The sequence below is a fragment of the Protopterus annectens genome, chromosome 9.part0 (assembly GCF_019279795.1).
Source record: "Protopterus annectens isolate FY-2018-M chromosome 9.part0, PAN1.0, whole genome shotgun sequence".
Classification (NCBI taxonomy): Eukaryota; Metazoa; Chordata; order Ceratodontiformes; family Protopteridae; genus Protopterus; species Protopterus annectens.
The window spans coordinates 1,706,707,629-1,706,730,585 of NC_056743.1; the positions used below are offsets into that span (position 1 = coordinate 1,706,707,629).

The window sequence follows — 22,957 nt, forward strand, 5'->3', positions numbered from 1 at the left end:
GAAGACACCTCAGATTTCTTGCAGGTTCAGAGCATTATCAATTCTCAGCATTGCCCTTTGGCTTATCTACTGCGCCCAGAGTATTCACGAAATGCCTGGCATCAGTAATTGCACACTGCAGACTTCAGGGATGCAAATATACCCGTATCTGGACGACTGCCTTATACAAGCGGACAGCCAACAAATTTTGGTAAAACACTTGAATTATGCCATCTATCTTCTTCAGACCTTGGGATATACAGTCAACATTCACAAGTCAAGACTTGTACCATCCCAAAGAATAACCTTTCTGGGTGCGGATCTAGACACAACCACCCAAATGGCTTTCCTCACAGAAGAAAAACAAAACCAACTACCGGATTACTTCACAAACCTGTCAAGTCAAACTCAGCTGACTGCAAGAAAAATCCTGCAGGCCCTGGGTTACATGGCCTCCTGCATTCTTCTGATTCCTCAAGCAAGGCTACATATGAGGAAACTCCAATGGTACCTAAGGAGTTTATGGACTCAGCACAGTCACAGCTTGGAAACTTTGATACCACTCATTCCATGCCTTCAAAGGGAATTTCTGTGGTGGGCTCAAGCAAGCCAGTCAAACAGGGGTTTGCCCTTCAGCAAACCAATAGCCAGCCAAGCCATTACAACAGACGCTTCAGACCACGGATGGGGAGCGCACATGGGAGGAAGATGCATTCAAGGACTATGGTCACAAAAAGAGCTACACACGCACATAAACCAAAAGGAAATGCTGGCAGTGATACATGCAATCGAGGCCTTCAAGTTATTTCTACATCAAGGCCACCTGCTAATAAGGACGGACAACACTACAGTTATGTGGTACATAAACAAGCAAGGAGGCACCCATTCCTACCCTCTTTGCAGACTGGCAATGAATCTATGGGAACTTTCCTTGACTCGCAATATACAGCTGCAATCCCAGTTTGTACCAGGAAAGGACAATATACTGGTGGACAGCTTAAGCAGGGACATTATGGATCCACACGAATGGATGCTGCACCCAGACATCTTCCATCAGATAACACAAGCATGGGGGAGACCGGACATAGACCTCTTTGCCTCCCCACACAATCATCAGCTGGAGAAATTCTGCTCAAGGACATACCACCCACAAGCTTGGAAAGTGGACGCTCTCTCTTTCAGCTGGAGAACTCTAACAGTGTATGCATTCCCACCTCTTCCATTAATGACCAAGGTCTTACTGAAGATCAGGGCAGAGCAGCCAAGAGTGATTCTGATAGCTCCGGACTGGCCAAGACAGCACTGGTACCCATTGCTAAAGAGCATGTCACAGACAAAACCATGGCTTCTGCCACAATGGCCGCTTCTCCTGACACAGCACAATTACAAAACTCTGCATTCCAACCTGAAAACATTACAACTAGCTGCCTGGAAAATACCTTGACTCATCACCAGGACAAGCTATCCAAAAGAGTGAAGGATATCATCATGGAAGCTCGCAGGCCTTCCACAAGAAAGGCATACTCAGCAAAATGGAAAAGATTTCAGACCTGGAGCACCTCAAAGGGCCTAGATGCAACAGTTATGAACATGGCACATATCCTGGAATATTTGGCAGAAATGCTCCACAATGGCCTGTCTTACTCTTACATTAAAAGTCATGCTTCAGCAATTTCAGCAGAGTACAATACTGATCCACCTGTCTTCTCTCATCCTCTGCTAAGACAGTTTCTAAGAGGAATTAAAAACATCAATCCTCCAAGGAAACCACCAGTGCCTACTTGGGACCTTAACTTTGTGTTGGAAAAAACTAACACTGCCTCCCTTTGAACCAGCGGCATCTGCAGAACTGCAGTTCCTCTCTTGGAAGACTGCCTTCCTTCTGGCCATAACCTCAGCAAGAAGGGTTTCTGAGTTACAGGCCCTCATGGCAGTACAGCCATTTCTTATTTTTCATCAAGACAGAGTCTCATTGAGAACCAATCCTTCATTTATGCCAAAGGTGGTATCTAGGGTCTCATTAAACCAAGCTATTTACCTGCCTACCTTCTTTCCAAATCCACAGAACAAAGGGGAAAAGCTTCTGCACACCCTGGACATACACAGGCAGTTGCGCTACTACTTGGACAGAACTAAAAATTACAGAAAAACTGACCAGTTGTTTGTAGCATATGCTGCTGGTGCACAAGGAAAAGCAATTTCAAAACAGACAATTTCAAAATGGATAGGGAATTGCATTCGTTTCTGTTACTCCTTTCATGGAAAAACTGTGCCACCTAACATTAGACCTCATTCGACCAGAGCCACAGCCACCTCCACAGCCTTCTTAAGAGGGGTGGCTACCAAGGACATTGTAGAAGCTGCTACATGGAGCTCCGTGCATACATTTTCCAAGCATTACAACTTACCTTTATATTCCAGATCCAGAGCAGGCTTTGCTACGACAGTCCTGCAGGGCATTTTAGCTACACCATCCTTTACATAGATCCTCCACCCCTAGATTGGCTATGGTATTCTACCCATATGTGATGACTGCAGATGCATCCTTGAAGGACATAGTACAGTTTTGTACCTACCATAAATGTAGATGTCCGTTAGGTATGCATCTGCAGTCAGGTTTACCCTCCCTCCTTCCCCTCTGTGGTATTTCTTGGGTACATTCCCCTCTCATAGCTACCTGGGGTTATCTATTATGGTGTATTTGTTTTATCTATGTATATATTTTTGTGCATGTTTGGAATTTATTGCATTTCTCCAAATTTAGCCTTCCTTAGAGGGCACCTGGCATCTGGGGCAAGAAAAACTGAGGAAGATGGCGTCGGCTGACGCTTTTATACCCCAGGCGCTCTGACGTCGGGGAAGGGGCGACATCAGCCGACGCCGGACCCAGACTTTGGAATCCGGCCGACCGAAGGGCTGCCTGAGGCAGGACAACCCAATGTGATGACTGCAGATGCATACCTATCGGACATCTACATTTATGGTAGGTACAAAACTGTACTTTTCTGCTACTTACACCATGGTAAACCTGTGCCCAAGGGCATTAGGTGTCATTCCACCAGAGCTGTAACTACTTCGACAGCCTTTCTCAGAAGTGTACCAACCAAAGACATTTTAGAGGCTGCTACTTGGAGTTCTGTTCACACCTTTACAAAGCATTACCATTTGCCTCTCTACTCTTAAGTCCAGGGCAGGATTTGCCACTGCAGTGCTGCAGGGCCTTATAGCCGCACCTAATGCAGTTTAGCTCCATCTTCCCAACCATAGCTTTGGGATTCTACCCAAATGTAATGACTGCAACAGTGAAACATGAAGAACATTGTACAGTTGTGTACACTTGCCATAAATGTAGATGTTCGAGTGTATTCACTGTTGCAGTCCAGGTTACCCTCCCGCCATCCCCCTGTCATGCTACAGTTTATCTTTCCTTCTCTGTCTTCTACAATCTATGTGGTGTATTTGCTTGTAGATGAAGGTAAAGTTTATACTGATGCATGTATATATATATATATATATATATATATATATGTATATATATATGTGTGTGTGTGTATATACAATAGTGCTACCTTTTTGGGGGCACCTGACATCGGGGGCAAGAAAAACTACAGAAAATGGCGTCTGCAGCATATTTCATACCCCTGATGACCTGACGTCATGGAAGAGAAGACAGCAACCGACGCAGGACCCAAGACTTTGGAATTCAGGCTGACTGAGCGCAACCTGCCAGCAGATTGCCCAAATGTAATGACTGCAACAGTGAATACACTCGAACGTCTACATTTATGGTAACTGTACACAACTGTACTTTCCTCTTTAAGAATCTTACTGCAGATCCTGAGACCATTTCACAGGGACCCAAAGGCATTAAGGCTACTAATGCTAAAAACCCTAACCCCTCTGATAGAGATTCCAGGGCCCTGGATAGATGGGGTAATAAGGTATATACTTCTGCTGCTTTGGCCTTCAGGGCCTTTATCTGCCAGTTTCATATGTTAAAGTATCAACAGGATATTATTGGATTACTTAAACAGAAAATTATGTTGATTCCTGACTGTACTGAAAATAAAAAAATACAGGATTTAATGCATTCTGCTGAACAAGTTGGTAAACATACTTTGCAATGTGGTTTTAATTCCTTAGAGGCATCTTGCAGGGCTGCTGTCACTGGGTCTGTACTTAGAAGGCATGCTTGGCTTAAGGAGCAGTCTTTGCCAGTTCACGTTAAAGGTAAATTACTGGATGCTGCCTTAAACCAAGATTGCCTGTTCGGCAACAAAGCAGAAGTAGTACTTAAAAAGATGGAGGAAAAAGCTAAATATATGCAAAATGTTAAAGATTTCCTGCAAGTACAGCCTCCCAGATTTAGTAGGCACTGGCCTTCTAAGAATTGGTCCTTTCCTGTCTCTTCCAGGCCTTCTCATTCCAAACCCAGGACCAGCAGACCACCCAGGCTTCAGTCTCAAGGTAGTCACAGGCCTAAGCAGTGGGGGGGCTCCCACTTCCAAAGCTGGAAGTGGTAAGACACCCCCCTATAGTAAACTGTGTCAATGAGTTAACCTTAAACCTTCCAAGCCCTGCTCAACTGACTCTTTCCTTTAGAGGGAAAGATCGCCCTGCATGCAAAAAACTGGGAACTCATTACCCAAGACAAATGGGTTCTAAGTATAGTTTACCATGGATACAGATTCCACTTCCATTCCTTACCAACCCCAAAAGGTTGGCCAGACCTACCCCCAAATCAGTGGGCAGAGGCTCAACTGCAGGTTCTCGATCTTCTATGCATCAGGGCTATTCAGCCTGTCCCAAAAGAGGAATGGGGATAAGGTTTTTACTCAAGACTTTTCCTGGTACCCAGAAAAGACAGTTCCTGGTGTCCTATCCTGGACCTGTCTATCCTAAACACCTTTTTGATAATCCCAAAATTCAGAATGCTAACTCTTCATCAGCTGCTTCCCATGCTAGGCAAAAATGCCTAGTTGGCAACTTTGGATTTAAAGGAAGTTTACCTGCACATCCCAATAAGGGAATCTTGCAGAAAATACCTACGCTTCAGAGCAGGCTACATGCATTATCAGATGTTCTTCGTGTTTCACTGTTGCAGTCATCACATTTGGGTTATCTGCTTGCAGTAGCCCTCAGTCGGCCTGATTATCAGTCTTGGGTCCTGCATCAGTTACTGTCTCATCTTCCATGACGTCAGGTAGTCGGGTATACAGCATGCAGCCAATGCCATTACATCAGTCTTTCTTGCCGTGCGATGCCAGAAGCAGAAGCAGTTCGCAAGTGCCGGTCAGCCGACTCCTGAAATTTTCATTTTCAAGTTTCAGAACCGAAGTCTTCAACTAAGCTAGGTACCCCGTTGGGGAAACTTTTTCTTGCTCTAAACTGATGTCAGTTTGTTTGTGTCTTTCGACTTTTCCTGGTTAGGGGTCGCCACAGCGGAACTCCGGTCCGCTAATGATTGGTAGTGGATTTTTACGTACTGGGTTACCAGGCCTGTTGCACAACCTTCAACGAAGGCACGCCCCATTCACGTATGCCTCCACATAGAAGACGCTCTAGCTGAGAATCGAACGGGACAATGTCTTGCTATGAGGCGACAACGCTACCGCAGCACCACCACCGCAGATAAGGTTAATAATTGTATTTCTTGTGGAAAGCAAATACCTCATAAAGATTTTCATTCGTACTGCATTCCTTGCTTAGGCCCAGACCACAACGTACCTCGCTGCCGGTTTTGTGCCTTTTTAAACAACGAACTATTCGTTGTTGGTTTATTTACGCTTCTAAATATTTTGGTACTCGGTTCAATTATCCAGAAATGGCTTTGGTAAGCCACCCGACTAACGACAGTATGAAAAAACACAAAGATAAAGACAGAGACAGACCTCATAGGTCCAAAGCTGCTAACGACACTTCTCCTAAGCTAGGCGCCAGTTTGTCAGTACTCAGTGAAGCGCTTTTGCAGCCCCTGATACCCGTTACTTCAGATTCGCAGGCCTCTACCGAGACCCATTCGGAGTCTGGTATGCCGCAGGATGCTTCTTCAACTGTGGAACTTGCGGATGTCTCTACCTTGGATGGGTCTGGAGCCACTGTGCAGGCACCGGCTTCTGAGGGTGTATTCAGGCCTACTGACTTGCATATTAAATCCACTCCATCTTCTTCTTCAAGACCTAAAAGTCGATCCACGCCTAGAAAACTGATGCCCAGACCGCATGGTCAGGCCTCTGTGACTAAAAAAACAAATGATAAGAATGGCTGAAGACCTTATTACTCTAATCAGGGGAAGCCACCCTTCCCCCTCTGAGACCTAGGATTTCCTTATGATTCTTCTGATCAGGATTCTGAAATTTCTGTTTTCTCTGATGACCAGGATTTGCCCTTATCTACCTATGAGGATTCTCATGCAGAGGACTTCATTCCCTCTGCTTCCCCTCCAGAGGATTTCTCTTTTGGTGAAACCTTGCACATTCTTAGGGAGCATTTTCAATGGGAAAGCTAGGATTACTCTGACTCTAAAAAGAGGCTTAGGGATTTCTTACTTCTGCCCCAACACAGGCCTTTAGCTATCCCCCCTGTACTGGACATTGTTGATGATGCCTTCTCGAAATCTATCCTGGCCCCTGACTCTTTACCTCCGGCTCCCAGAAAACCTGATAGGTATTACAGGGTTCCTGACTCTCACAAGTTCTTCTTTAAAAATCCTACTGCGGATCCTGAGATCATTTCACAGGGACCCAAGGGCATTAGGGCTACTACTGCCAAAATTCCTACCCCCTCTGATAGAGATTCCAGGGCGCAGGATAGATGGGGTAAGAAGGTATACACTTCTGCAGCCTTGGCCATTAGGTCCTTAAATTGCCTGTTTCAGATGTTAAAAGTATCAGCAGCATATTACTGGATTGCTTAAACAGAAAATTGTTGATTCCTGACCATGCTGAAAATAAAGATTTACAGGAATTAATGCATTCTGCTGAACACGTTGGAAAACATACTTTGCAATGTGGTTTTAATTCATTAGAGGCATCTTGCAGGGCTGCTGTCACTGGGTCTGTACTTAGAAGGCATGCTTGGCTTAAGGGGTAATCTTTGCCAGATCATGGTAAAGCTAAATTGCTGGATGCTCCCTTGTTTGGCAACAAAGCAGAAGTAGTACTTAAAAAGATGGAGGAAAAAGCTAAATCTATGCAAACTGTTAAAGATTTCCTGCAAGTACAGCCTCTCAGATTTAGTAGGCATTGGCCCTCTAAAAATTGGTCCTTTCCTGCCTCTTCCATGCTTTCTCAGTCCAAACCCAGAATCAGCAGAACACCCAGGCTTCAGTCCCAAGGTACTCACAGGACTAAGCAGTGGGGGGGCTCCCACTTCCAAAGCAGGGAGTAGTAAGACTCCCCCTATGGTAAACTGTCTGAATGACTTAACTCTAAAACTTCCATGCCTTGCACAACTGACTGTTCCTTTAGGGGAAAGATTGCCCTACAGGCAAAAAACTGGGAACTCATTACCCAAGACAAATGGGTTTTAAATATAGTTTCCCAAGGATACAGATTCCACTTCCACTCCTTACCAACCCCAAACGGTTGGCCAGATCTACCCCCAAATCAGTGGGTAGAGGCTCAAAAGCAAGTTCTTTCTCTCTTATGTATCAGGACTATTCAACCAGTCCCAGAAGAGGAAAGGGGACAAGATTTTTACTCAAGACTTTTCCTGGTGCCCAGAAAAGACAACTCCTGGCATCCTATCCTGGACCTCTCTATCCTAAACACATTTTTGGTGATCCCAAAATTCAAGGTGCTAACTCTTCACCAGCTGCTTCCTCTGCTAGGCAAGGATGCCTGGTTGGCAACACTGGATTTAACGGAAGCCTACCTGCACATCCCAATAAGGGAATCTTGCAGAAGATACCTACGCTTCAAAGCAGGCTACATGCAATATCAGTTCTCTGCACTGCCCTTTTGGCTTATCTACTGCGCCCAGGGAATTCACAAAGTGCCTAGCTCCAGTCATTGTATTTTGCAGGCAAAGAAATATTCAAATATACCCATACCTGGACGATTGTCTAATTCAGGCAGAAAGCCAGGACATACTATTGAATCATCTGGCGTTTGTACAGAAATTGCTAACCTCTCTGGGGTACACCATAAACGAAAAGAAATCGCATGTTGTACCCTGCCAACAAATTGTATTCCTGAGAGCAAGCTTAAACACAACTTCACAGATGGCTTTCCTCATGCCAGAGAAACAAGTTCATTTGACAGCATACTTCAAACTATTGGCCACAAAGACCCAGCTATTTGCAAGGAAAATACTGCAAGCCCTGGGGTTCATGGCCTCCTGCATTCTCCTAATTCCATATGAAAGACTGCATATGAGGAAACTACAGTGTTATCTAAAAACCCTATGATGTCAACATTCTCAGGATCTAGAAGCAGTGATTCCTATCGTACCTTTTCTACAGATAGAGTTCCTTTGGTGGGCAGAGGCCTGCCACCAAAACAAGGGACTGCCATTTACTCTACCCCCTACCGCCCAAACCCTAACAACAGACAGATCAGACTATGCATGGGGGCTCACTTGGCAGGGAAGTGCATTCAGGGCGAATGGAACCCTAGTCAAATGCACCTGCATATCAATCAAAAAGAAATGTTAGCTGTACAGAATGCTCTGACAGCCTTCAAGGACCACATTCTTCTAGGACAATTAGTGGTAAAGAAGGACAACACTACTGTTATGTGGTACATAAACAAGCAGGGGGGAAACCCACTCATACCCTCTCTGCAGACTAGCCATGGCTCTGTGGAACACAGCCTTGAGCTACCAAGTGCACCTACAGGCTCAATTCCTGCCAGGAAAGCTAAATACACTGGCAGACGAACTAAGCAGAAATCTCATGGACCCACACAAGTGGAAACTGTAACCAAAGATATTCAACATGTTGAGAAACAAATGGAGGAACCCAGAGATAGACCTGTTTGCCTCCCCCAGAACTACCAATTAGACAAATTCTGCACAAGGACTCCCCACAAACATGCTTAGAAAGTGGATGCCCTGTCCTTCACCTGGAAAAACCTATCAGTTTATGCCTTACCTCCTCTGCCTCTCCTCTCCAAGATACTACTAAAGATCAAACAGGACAAACCAAGGACAATACTGATTGCACCAGACTGGCCACGTGAACATTGGTACCCCCTTTTGCGCAGTGTGTCACTGCTGGCACCATGTCACCTGCCTCATACCCCTGCCCTGCTGTTCCAGCAGGAGGGCCAGATTCTGCACCCACAACTTCAAACCCTGAACCTGGCAGCCTGGCTAATTACCTGATCTCTCCGTTATCATCCCTCTGTAAGCAAGTGTTGGACATGATTCTGGAGGCAGGGAGTCCTAGTACTAGAAAATCCTATGCTGAAAAATGGAAAAGATCCTGTTCCTGGAACCAAACTCAGGGGATGGGCACAGCAGTGCCCAATTTACCTCAGATTCTTCAATACTTAACTGAGATGCTTCACAAGGGCCTTTCTGTTTCCTCCATCAAAATTCATGCCTCAGCCATTTCAGCTCATTACAGCACAGAACCACCCCTCTTCCCTCATCCACTGCTGAAGCAGTTCCGCAGAGGAGCCAAAAACTTAAGACCACCCAGGAGAGCCCAGCCTGGGACCTTAACTTTGTATTGGAAAAACTCACTCTACCTCCTTTTGAACCAGCTGCAAATGCAGAGTTGAAATTCCTTTCTTGGAAAACAGCCTTCCTTTTAGCCATCACTTCAGCAGGAAGGGTGTCTGAATTACAGGCCCTCATGACAGTGGAGCCTTTCATCATCTTTCATGCGGACAGGATATCCCTCAGGACCAATCCCTCCTTCATGCCCAAGGTGGTATCCAGTGTGGCCCTTAATCAGTCCATTCATTTGCCAACCTTCTTTTCTAATCCACAGAACAAACGGGAATGAATACTGCACTCCTTAGATGTGCACAGACAACTTAGATTTTACTTGGACAGGACTAAACCTCTCAGGAAATCTGAACAGCTGCTGGTTGCATTTGCTGCAGGGGCAGAGGGGAAGGCCATTTCAAAGCAAACCATTCCTAAATGGATAGTCTATTGCATTCATTTCTGCTATAAACACCATGGAAAACCTACCCCACAGAGGATAAGACCACATTCAACCAAGGCTGCATCTACCTCTACAGCCTTTCTCAAAGGTGTCCCTACCACGGACATCCTAAAAGCTGCTAGCTGGAGTTATTTACATACCTTCACCAAGCATTGCCATTTGCCAATTTTCTCTAAATCCAGAGCTGGCTTTGCCACTGCAGTCTTGCAGGGCCTTATAGTTGGTCCTAATGCTATCTAATTTCCTCCTCCCATCCTAGCTTTGGGAATATACCCAAATGTGATGACTGCAACAGTGAAACACGAAGAACATAGTACAGTTGTGTACACTTACCATAAATGTAGATGTTTGAGTGTATTCACTGTTGCAGTCCTAGTTACCCTCCCGCCATCCCCCTGACTTCTATTGGCTATATCTCTATTCTTGTTTACTATGCTTAAAGTTTTTGGTGTATTTGCTTTTTTGTTGGAGGTGTAACCTTGTATATATAATTGCTTCCCATTATGGGGGCACTTGACATCTGGGGCAAGAAAAACTGTTGTAATGGCATCGGCTGCATGCTTTATACCCCTGACTGCCTGACGTCTTGGAAGATGAGACAGCAACCGACGCAGGACCCAAGACCTTGATAATCAGGCCGACTGAGGGCTACTGCAAGCAGATAACCCAAATGTGATGACTGCAACAGTGAATACACTCGAACTTCTACATTTATGGTAAGTGTACACAACTGTACTTTCTCTGCACTACCCTTTGGCTTATCTACTGCACTCAGTTGTTGTTGTCTTTCCGCTTTTCCCGGTTAGGGGTCGCCACAGCGAAACTCCGGTCCGCTAATGATTGGCAGTAGATTTTCACGAACGCCAAGGTGCCAGCTCGACGTTCAACGAAGGCACGCCCATTTACGCATGTCTTTCGAACGCCCACCCAACCGCGGGGAGGACATGCAGACTACACACAGAAGGCACTCCCCGCACTCCAGCCGAGAATCAAACAGGAGAACCTCTTGCTGTAAGGCAACAACGCTACCGCTGCACCACCATGGAAGTCTATCTACTGCTCTCAGGGTATTCACAAAGTGCCTAGCTCCAGTAACTGCATTCTGCAGGCAAAGAAACATTCAAATATACCCATACCTGGACGATTGTCTAATTCAGGCAGAAAGCCAGGACATACTATTAAATCATCTGGCATTTGTAAAGGAACTGCTAACCTCTCTAGGGCACACTATAAACGAAAATAAATCTCACCTAGTACCCTGCCAACAAATTGTATTTCTGGGAGCAAGCTTGAATACAACTTCCCAGATGGCCTACCTCACGCCAGAGAAACAAGTTTATTTGACAGCCTACTTCAAACTACTGGCCTGAAAGACCCAGCTATCTGCAAGGAAAATACTTCAAGCCCTGGGGTTCATGGCCTCTTGTATTCTACTAACTCCATATGCAAGACTGCATATGAGGAAACTACAAAGGTATCTAAAAAGCTTATGGTGTCAACATTCTCAGGACCTGGAATCAGTGATTCCCATCATTCCTTGTATAAAAACAGAGTTCCTTTGGTGGGCAGAGGCCTGCCAACACAACAAGGGACTACCATTCACTCTACCCCCTGCCGGCCAAACCCTAACAACAGACACATCAGACTATGCATTGGGGGCTCACTTGGCAGGGCATTGCATTCAGGGCAAATGGAACGCGAGTCAAATGCACCTTCATATCAATCAAAAAGAAATGTAAGCTGTACAGAATTCTCTGATAGCTTTCAAGGACCACATTCTTCCAGGACAATTATTGGTAAAGACGGACAACACCACTGTTATGTGGTACATAAACAAGCAGGGAGGAACCCACTAATAACCTATCTGCAGACTAGCCATGGCTCTGTGGAACACAGCCTTGAGCTGCCAAGTGCACCTACAAGCTCAGTTCCTGCCAGGCAAGCTAAATACACTGGCAGACGACCTAAGCAGAAATCTCATGGACCCACACGAGTGGAAACTGGAGCCAAAGATATTCAACATTCTGAGAAATAAATGGGGGAGCCCAGAGATAGACCTTTTTGCCTCCCCTCAGAACTACATTTGGAAAAATTATGCACAAGGACTCCCCACAGACAAGCTTGGAAAGTGGATGCCCTGTCCTTCACCTGGGAAAGCCTCTCAGTTTATGCCTTTCTCCCCATGCCTCTCCTTTCGAAAGTTTTAGTGAAGATCAAACAGGACAAACCAAGGACAATACTCATTACACCAGACTGGCCATGCCAACACTGGTACCCCCTCTTGCGCAGTATGTCACTACTGGAAACATGGCGCCTGCCTCAGACTCCTTCCCTACTGCCCCAGCAGGAGGGCCAGATTCTGCACCCCCAGCTTCAAACCCTGAACCTGCAGCCTGGCCAATTACCTGAGTTCTCCTATACCATCCCTCAGCAAACAAGTGCTGGATGTCATCCTGGAGGCAAGGAGGCCTAGTACTAGAAAATCCTATGCTGAAAAGTGGAAAAGATTCTGTTCCTGGAGCCATGGAGCCAGACTCGGGATGGACACAACAGTGCCCAGTTTACCACATATTCTTCAATACTTAACAGAGATGCTTCACAAGGGCCTTTCCTTCTCTTCCATTAAAATTCATGCCTCAGCCATTTCATCATATTATAATACTGAGCCACCCCTCTTCTCTCACCTCCTACTGAAACAATTCCTCAGAGAGGCCAAAAATTTAAGACCACCCAGGAGAGCTCCTACTCCTGCCTGGGACCTTAACTTTGTATTGGATAAGCTCACTCTACCTACTTTTGAGCCAGCTGCAACTGTGGAGTTGAAATTCCTTTCCTGGAAAACAGCCTTCCTTCTAGTCATCACTTCAGCAAGAAGGGTGTCTGAATTACAGGCCCTCATGGTAGTGGAACATTTCATCATCTTTCATGCGGACAGGGTGTCCCTCAGGATCAGTCCTTCCTTTATGCCCAAGATGGTATCCTTTGTGGCCCTTAACCAGTATGTTCATTTGCCCACCTTCTTTTCTAATCCACAGAACAAAGGGGAACAAATACTGCACTCCTTGGACTTGCACAGACATCTTCGATTTTACTTGGACAGGACCAAGCCTCTCAGGAAATCTGAGCAGCTGCTAGTTGCCTTTGCTGCAGGGGCAGAGGGGAAGGCCATTTCAGAGCAAACTATTTCTAAGTGGATAGCCCATTGCATTCTTTTCTGCTATAAGCACCATGGAAAACCTACCCCACAGGGGATAAGACCCCATTCCACAAGGGCTGCATCTACTTCTACAGCCTTTCTCAGAGGTGTTCCTACTAGAGACATCCTAGAATCTTCTACCTGGAGTTCTGTACATATATTCACCAAGCATTACCACTTGCCATTTTTTTCTAAATCTGGAGCTGGCTTTGCCACTGCAGTCTTGCAGGGCCTAATAGCTAGTCCTAATGCTCAATAACTGCCTCCTCACTTTTTTAGTTTTGGAAGTCTACCCAAATGTAATGACTGCAGCAATGAAACATGAAGAACATAGTACAGTTGTGTACACTTACCATAAATGTAAATGTTCAAGTATGTTCTCTGTTGCAGTCCTGGTTAGCCTCCCTCCAACCCTCTGACTTGTATTGACTGTACCTCTTTTCTTGTTTACTGTACTTAAACTTTCTGATGTATTTGCTTTTTGTTGGAGGTGTAACTGTGTATTTAATTGCTTCCCATTATGGGGACACCTGACATCTGGGGCAAGAAAAAAACGATGTAATGGTATCGGCTGCATGCTTTATACCCCTGACTACCTGACGTCATAGAAGACGTTGATAATCAGGCCGGCTGAGGGCTACCTGCAAGCAAATAACCCAAATGTAATGACTGCAACAGTGAATGCACTCGAACATCTACATTTATGGTAAGTGTACACAACTGTACTTTAGATCTATTCCTAGGATTTTTTACTTAGATGTCTGTCTCGGTGATGGAGTACGTCAAGATTCTGTGTCTCTTGGCATCTGTGATTCTCGTGATACCTCTTGCAAGACTCCAAATGAGCAAGATTCAGTGGTGTCTGAAATCTCCTTGGTCCCAGCATCTACACCCATTGTCTTTTCGAATCCCATGTTTGGGATTTTAAAAATGGAAATCAGATGGAGGAGATGGGAGATGGCAAATTTCTCAGAAACCAGGTCTCCCATTCTCCACTCTTTCTCCAGTCCTGCTCCAAAGCAAGCAGTCATAACAGACACCTTAGACTTTGCTTGAGGTACAGTATTTGTTGGCATAAATTTGAAGGACCTTCGGGGCAAAATGATGGACCAAAACAAAAAAAGATGCTAGCTCTTATAAATGCTTTCAACTCTCTGAATCATGTGCGGCCCCCAGGACCTCTTCAAGTGTTTACAGATAGTACCACAGTGATGTGGCACATAAACAGGTAAGGGAGAGAAACATCTGACTCCCAGTGCGTGGACTAGCCATGTTAGCAAGGGGTATAGCTTCACAGCACAATCTACTCTACAGGCATCTTAGATTCAGTCACAGCAAACTTGTGTGTCACACATGCTAAGCAGGACCAAGGCAGACCCTTGTGAATGGAAACTGATTTGGGGGGGGGGGGTCTTCTAAGATTTGATCCATCTGTGGAGAATTCCATAGGGTAGACCTTTTTCCCTCCTGTGTAAACAATCAACTGGCAAAATTCTGTTACATGACAACATGCAAGACGTTCCAGAAGATAGATACCTTTTCTTTAACTTGGCCAGGAGTTTTCATGTATGCTCTTTTACAGATTTCCAGTGTACAGCTGAAAATTCAGAAGAACCTCCAAGAAATCATTGTGATCCCTCCCTTCTGGCCAAAAATAGGGTTGGGAGGGTGGCCTAATGGTTAAGGTATTTGCCTTACAAACACAAGGTGCAGGGTTTGAGTTTCACAAGGGATAATTGACTAAGCTTAAAACTGCCCGAAAGGGCAGTTAGCTTAGTACTAACCTATGAACCAAGGCAACAGTGGTTATCCTATCTTTTGGAATTGGACAGAAGCAATTACTACAGCCTTCCCCACAGACTGGATCTGCTCACAGGATCAGTAGTGTGTGATTCTTCCCAACCCCAGTCAATTACAGCTTGCTACCTGGATGATAGAGTCTTAATGTCTGTTTTCTGTGGATGTACAACAGGTTAATGGGGGGGGGGGACAAGAAAGCCTGTTAACATAAATTTATATATTAGCAAATGAAAAGGGTTTTCTAGCTGGTGCCAACAAAAGAACCAATACCATTCAAGGATATAATTTCTCCGGTGTTACAGGATTTGTGAGTTAGTTTCCTCTGACCTGTCTTACTTCTCTATTAAGGTTCATTTGGCAGCCATTTCACTATGTCTGTCCATGGATTCACTCTCTTCCAAAACAGTCTCATATGAATATGTTTTTAAATGGGGTTCTGCATACGAAGCATCCCAGAAAATCATTGGCTTCTCCTTGTGATCTTAAAGGAAAACCATCAAAGCAACCAGAACAGCAAACCAGGAAAAACAACAGCCAAAAGATCCACCAAAAGCAATTTATTATAAAACTCTGACGTCTCGGCCACAGCCTTCAAGGAGTATGAAACATAAAAAATCACAGACAAATATATACTAAGTAAAATACCAATTATATAATTAACTAATCAAAATTAACGATTAATTTAACAGCACTTTCCAATTAAAATCTTCATTCAAACCAAAAGGAGACACTGTTTTAAATTTCAACATATATACAGCTTCTTTATGTAGTAAAAGTGATTTGATATCTACATTATTGTATTCAGAAACATGAACTTGTTCCAAAATAGTACCTTGTAAGCCCCTGCTATCACCATTATGAAAATTTAAAAAGTGCATAGCTACAGGGCTTGACTCTTTTTTTATTATCAATGTCCCTAATGTGTTCCAAGAGCCTCACTTTAAAGGCTCTCTTAGTTTCACCAATGTAGAATTTCTTACATGGACACTGTAATGCATATGTAACACCCTAAGAATTACAATGGAAGGTGTATTTAGTGTTAAACTTAATACTATTAATATATGGAAAACAAGATACAACAAAGTTACATGCCTTACACTTACCACAAGGGTAAGTGCCTTTCTTAACAATATTATGATGCAAAACATCTAATGGTAAATTAAATCTACTTTTGACTAAAAAATCTTTTATATTTTTACCCCTGCAGTAAGAAAATTTAAGTTCCAAATTCAACCATGTCTGAACACTATCCAATGAACATAAATATTCCCAAAATTGTTTAATAATTTTAACAAACTCTACAGTAAAACAGCCAAATGTCGATACAAAATATATAACCTCTCTATTCTCCTGTGACCCATTATAGATATTGATACTTTTCTTAGATCTTAAAAAAGATTGATTATGAATTTGTTTCTTGCCACCATTTAAACACTTATAACTATCCTCCATAACTTGTTTATTATACCCCCTGGCCAAAAAAGATTGTACCATAGAAGATAATTCATTATTAAATGTATGATGTTCATTACATAACCTAGAAATTCTCAGCATTTCTCCATATGGCAAAGCCTGCAAAGTATGGGGAGGATGGCCACTGGTTCCATGTACATATTGAAAACCCCCCTCAAATTTTCTATTGATGGAAGTAACCAAATTATGACCATCTGAAATGTCAAGCACTACGTCCAAGAAGGGAACTCTGGTACCAATCCTTAAACCATCAAATTGTAAACAAAACCTGTTAACATCTAGATCAGATACAAATTGATGTATAGAAGAGTGGCCCCCTTCTACTAGGAAAATCAAATCATCCACGTATCTGAAATATTTGATAACATGTGTACGGAAAAAACTGTGTTTATAAACAACTTCTAATTCAAACATACCCAAACAGGATTTGTGAGTTAGTTTCCTCTGACCTGTCTTACTTCTCTATTAAGGTTCATTTATTTCACTATGTCTGTCCATGGATTCACTCTCTTCCAAAACAGTCTCTTATGAATATGTTTTTAAATGGGGTTCTGCATACGAAGCATCCCAGAAAATCATTGGCTTCTCCTTGTGATCTTAAAGGAAAACCATGCCTAAAAACTAAAAAAAAAAAAAAAAAAACAAACATGTTTTTCAGCCAGTTTTGAACGTTTCTGCATTGCTAATGCCTCTGTATCAAAATAAATGGTTAATATTATTTTTCTAATTTGTTATACCCCAAAATGATCTGAAGGAGGCTGTCATGGCTAGCATTATTTTGTTTTGCAGTTAGTGCTTTTGCCTTCATGATGTCATGTTAGAAGGACAGAAAGAAATCCTTATGTTGAGGGGATTATTTACTGTAGTTTTCTCTCTCATCAATTTACAACATTGCTGTGACTGCTTACTTTTCACTGTCTGCAGCAGTCCGCATTTTTAATTATTGTGCTTCCTTTAAATTTCATTAGTGGCTATCTGTGTTGCAGCATTTTAAGGAATGTTTGAGTGACTGGATTGAAAATGTAGCTCAGTTAATTCTTCTTTTCACAGTAACAACTGTAGTTCAGTGTTCAAGTGTGAGAAATCTGACCCCTCTGATTTATAGGTGTTACTTGGGCTGAGATGGTTTGTGTTGCATTCACAGTGTTAAATATTGTAGCAAGAATTAAAGTCTTTGATGTTAATCTTTTTTTCCCCAACTCCAGAAGAAACATGAACTTTTACAGAAATTACAATGTACAAAAAATGTGAAATCAAGTGTTGACAAAGTAAGAAGAGTTAGATGTTAGATTAAGTTACTACAGGTGCAATTAACTGTTGGTAGGACATCTATTCAACTCATTTTCAGCTGCAGAACCCCCTCCATGAATCAGGACACCCACTCTGCCTGTTTGGATCAACTTGAGTCTATCAGGATACATCCGAAAACCATGGTTTTGCGTGACTTTAACCACCCTAGCATTGACTGGGTGAATTACTCATGCTCAAACTCACCTCCCCAAAGGTTCCTTGACTTTGTCAACTTCAATGCCCTGGACCAGCTGGTTGACACCCCCACTAGTGGCACCAACATCCTGGATCTGGTGCTTACAAATGTGGGAGACTAGTGTAGCACCCCCACTGTGAGTTCTTCCCTGGTCATAACTGACCACAAATCGGTCTCATTTCAAGTAAATATCACACCTGACCCCCTCCCAGCAGCAACTAGACAAAAAAATTCTCCAAAGCAGATTATAACCTCTTACAAGATGGTATAAATAGCTTCACTGCACCTCCCCCCTCAAACAAAACTGGTAACTATGCCAAGCTCTACACCAGTGCCAAGCTCTATACAAGCACCTTTATAACTGCATTGACTCCGCAGTACCTGTTAGGACTAAAACATGCTCTTCAAGGAAGAGCAAACCTGCCTGGTGGACAACCACCATTAAGAGGCTCTACAATAAAAGGAAGAAACTGCTTTTTAAGAGTAAGAAGGAGCGGGCTTTAAACTGGAGACACTCTCTGCTCAGCTTAAATAAGCAAATAAGATTTCTTGTGAAGTCCTCCAAGGAAAACTTTGAATCCAAGTTAGCTTCCTTAACAAAGGACAACCATAAGGCATTCTTTAGTTATATCCGTAACCTAAAAGGTAAGGCCCAGATTTGCGCCAAAGTGGTAGTTAATGTTAACACATATACTGAGCTGATGGACATAGCTAACCTGTTAGCTGACAGGTTTGGTGAAAACTTCACTTCCGTGTCCCAGCCACACGTACCTCTTGACAACACTCCTTCTGTCCCCTACCTTGTATCTCTAAAGGGCAGTTCATAAACACCCTCTCCAAGGGCAAAAACACATCATCAATGGGACCTGATAACATCCCAGACTGCATCCCACATGGGCTCAAACAAGAATTAGCATCACCACTGGGTACTCTTTTCAATCACAGTCTAAGCCCCGGCTTCATCCCAGCTGAAAGTAAGGCACCCACCTTTATCCCCTTGCACAAAGATGGTATTTCTACTGACCCCAGGAACTACAGACCTATTAGTCTGACTAGCCTTTTCTGCAGTGCCATGGAGAGAATCATCATGGACCTTATCAACAAAGATATAGGTAATCTCCAAACTCTAGATCCTACCCAGTTTGGATTTGTCAAAGGGAGATCTTCCTGTTATACCTGATGGACTTCTTCGAGACAGTCACCAGGGCCCTGGATGAGGGGAAATCTGTGCATACAGCCAACCTAGACCTAGCCAAGGCATTTGACACTATCCCCCACTTATCCCCCACTCAGGCATCATTGGCAAACTCTCCCAGCTAGATATCAACCCTTATATCATGAGGTGGGTTGCAAACTTAGAGTTTGCTGATGACTGCAAACTGGGTGTGGTCATAGAATCCCCATTGTCAGCATCCTTCAAGAAGGTCTTACGCAAAGAAGTGACTGATGCCAAAGTCATGGCCTCAAACTCAGTGCAAAAAATTGGGGTTATATTAGATGCTCGAAGTTACTGAACTTCGAATGCAGTATAAATCGACACCATATCATTGAAGTCCAGTAACATTGAACACCTAATAAAAATATAACAAAAAGTAAAAAAAATAGAAATACTTGCTTTAAGCAGGGGGGCAAGCCCCCCTGCACCCCCCCCCCCGCTACAACCATGACTTGCTAAAGCAGTCTTGGAAGCTACGCAGTCTCTTATCTTATGGAGTATTCATCACCTGTCCTCTTTACAACTCTGGATTAAAAGTATAATGAAGCCACTGATGCTTGTAAAGTAGACTGTAGTTAGGAAGGCTTGGAAACTTCAGTGAAGGGTTACCATTGTTTGGACAGCATGTTAGCTTTGCATGATCCTGTGTGGAAACTTAATATTTTCCTGAGTGAAATGCAGTTTCTTTTGCTATGACTGATAAGGATTTACTTTGCTCATCCATTTCTGCTACATGATATGTTCTGGCAAATGCATTTCTTTTTAGAACTTGACAGTGCTTCTTTGTTACAGGTCAGTGTAAAAGCTTAGTACTCTGTACTTGTTAGGAATGGATTTTGTCAGTGGAAGTTTAATTCTGTGTTAATTATTTTATTGCTTAATTTTTGTTATCTGTTTTAATTTTGAAAAGAAACCGGTGTTGCTGTAAGGTGTAGAGTCTCAGTATGGATCCCATCAGACCCAAATGAAACAGTCCCACTCTAAGTTAGAATTTAAGTGTTTTCCATTTGCAGGTTTGCTCTAGAGGGCATTCTTTGCCTCATTTCCCTAGTGAAGTGATTTTTTTCCCTATGTGCTTTTTACCTCTTTATCTGATGACCATCAGTGTTCCTCCTTTCACTGTTAGATCATTTGTTCCCCTGCAGCAGCAATGTGGTCACTAACCCAAGACAAGAGCTAACCAGAGGGAGTTGTCATCCAGGCTGGCATGAAGACTGTTTCCTGCATTCCAAAGATCCTCCTCCTTCCATCATGGCCATTTACCTACTGAATGGCTCTCCTACCCATTGCCTCTGGCCTTCCTGACTTTCAGACCAAGGGTCCTTAGGTGAAGGCCATTGTCACTGTTGATCCTCCCTTACAGATTCATAGGCAGGTGCTAAGCTAGCTGTTGTGATGGGTCATTTCAGGCTTAATTCTCTCAGAGATGAGAACCAAACTCTGTAGTTTGTTTCTGTGAGATAAACACCTAAACCATTATGACCAACCACCAAATCCACCACTGAATGGTTTGTAAGGTCCCCTGCTGCTGTCAGTCCCATGGCAAGCTGAAAGGCCTACAGGGAAACTTTAGTTAATATGGACTGCAGTCAAAGGCCCACAGAGAAGTTCTCATTAATGTGGACTAACGGATTTTAGTGTTTTGGTGCCGTACTCCCCCCCCCCCACTCTGCTCCTGTGCAGCAGCGGTGTGCAAGATGTTCTCTGGTTTGATTCTCGACTGGGGTACCTTCTGTGCGGAGTCTGCTTGTCCTCCTTGCAGTCGCATGGGTTTTCTCTGGGTGCTCCAGTTTCCTTCTGCATCCCAAAGACATGCTGCAGGTGGATTGGACACTCTAAATTGGCCGTAGGTGTGTGTATGTGCATGTGTGTACCTTATGTGGAAGGTTGAGTGCCGAGCTGGCTCTGGGCCATCAACTCGACACCGGAAAACCCATCTGCCAATCCTTCTGTGGACTGTTGTTCCCTTGTGGCGACCCCTAACGGGAAAAGCCAAAAGAAGAAGACTTTGCCCCCCACCAGTGTTTGACATGGGCATTTACGTCACCATAGTGGTCTACTGTACCCACACCATGTGTATGTTTCGTCCAACCCACACACACTGATGAGCAATATCGTCATCATCTTGATAAGCCAAGCCTACAACGCCCCTAACTAGTACATCATTATTGGTGCCAGCAAGCCTCCACTTGCTGACATCAAAATGCAGCCATTGATCATAGCCACCTTTCCCTCCCATCAGGATAAGCAAGCAGGCACTGGCCATTCATTCCCATCCCCCAACACCTGGACACCCTAAGGCATAGGCATATACCAAAACTGTTCTAGCCTGTGGGATTTGACAATTGGAACATGACTGGCTGGTCTTAAAAAAGGCTCTTGGGCTATTAGAGTAGTAACTTCCTATGATGCAACAACTCTGACTGCAGTTTTAACTTGGCTTTCTGGCTTGTAGTCAGGACTTTACCCCAGTACATCATGGATCCTTGCCCTCATTAAGGTAATGTCACTGACACCTGATTTTATGCAGGTAGTTTATCATTTGTTGCTTTACAGGCATTGGTTAATCCTAGCTGAGCTTTTGGGATTTAGTTAGTTAAAGGTATTGCATTGTGATTGGCCTGATGCTGTATGGCAGTTTTAGGCAGCTGTTAAAAAAATGACAGTTACTTTGATACCGTAATATGGAATGTATTTTTAACGCACTTCAAGACTGTGTATGAGTTCATGGATTTAATTATGCTTCCATTCCTTCCCATTCAGAAATCTCTGATTTGATTATTGTGCGGAAGCCTAAGGATACTGCATTGAGGCAGTCATCTAAAACCCTTAATTTGAGCCAGCTGAGTTTTCATCAGATACGGAAGGAAGAGATTACTCAGGTTAGTTTGCATTTATAATTTACTTCCGCTACTAATTGTAATCCATTTTGCAGAAAGAATACAAGTTGCATCTGGAAAGCCTTGTATGGAGACAGAAGGAAGTCTCTTGTAAATGTTGGAATACAGTTTAAACATGTAATGTACCATAAGGAACATCATACTCAACTGTGGTGCAGGTATCTCTGCGCTGTTTACAACCACATCTCCTTTATTTTGTTACATTCGTTTGTTTTCATTAGTTTATTTTTGTGTGCATGTATTTTATTTAACTGTTCCCCTACAGGCTGTGCCAAGTGGCTCCATTTCTTGTGCTTCATCGGCATTGTTCATTCCTTCTGAATATGAGGATTGCATCCTTCAACTGGGCAAGAGCATATGGCCTATTTCTTCCTCTACAGGGCACTGTATCTTCCATTAGTTCCCCTGTTAAAGAGAGCTAGGTGTCGGGGATTGAACTAGATGTTAGACCTGTAGCAGTCCTCTTTTAGCCCCTCCACAGAAGACAGCATTTGAACTCTGCAGTGGTTGCCTGATTGTGCAGAGACATGTTTCCACACATGATTGCACTGTCCCAGAAGTGCTCACACAGCTGCAACATTGTTAGCTTACCTGGCTTTTTTCACTCACCCACTAGTAGGCATAATTTATTTGGTGGGCCTAACCACCTCCAACCCCCCCCCAATGGCGGAGCTGGCATCAACTTCAGCACCTGTGTTGATATTAATATATGATCTGACTGTGTAATAGTCAGGGATTCATCCCCCCCACATTAAGGGGTTATGTACGTGAGTGTGTCTGTATGTCT

The 22,957-nt window shown here is 43.6% G+C and overlaps 1 protein-coding gene across 2 annotated transcripts in view; it reads left to right on the top strand.

Annotated features, from left to right (window-relative positions):
- TYK2 (tyrosine kinase 2) overlaps positions 1-22,957 on the top strand; it is a 2,798,586-nt gene that overhangs the window by 1,713,713 nt on the left and 1,061,916 nt on the right. For both annotated transcript variants that reach the window (XM_044084572.1, XM_044084573.1), the window contains one exon: positions 22,034-22,152. In XM_044084572.1, coding sequence (XP_043940507.1) covers positions 22,034-22,152 — 119 coding nt within the window. The remainder of the gene's footprint in view (positions 1-22,033; positions 22,153-22,957) is intronic.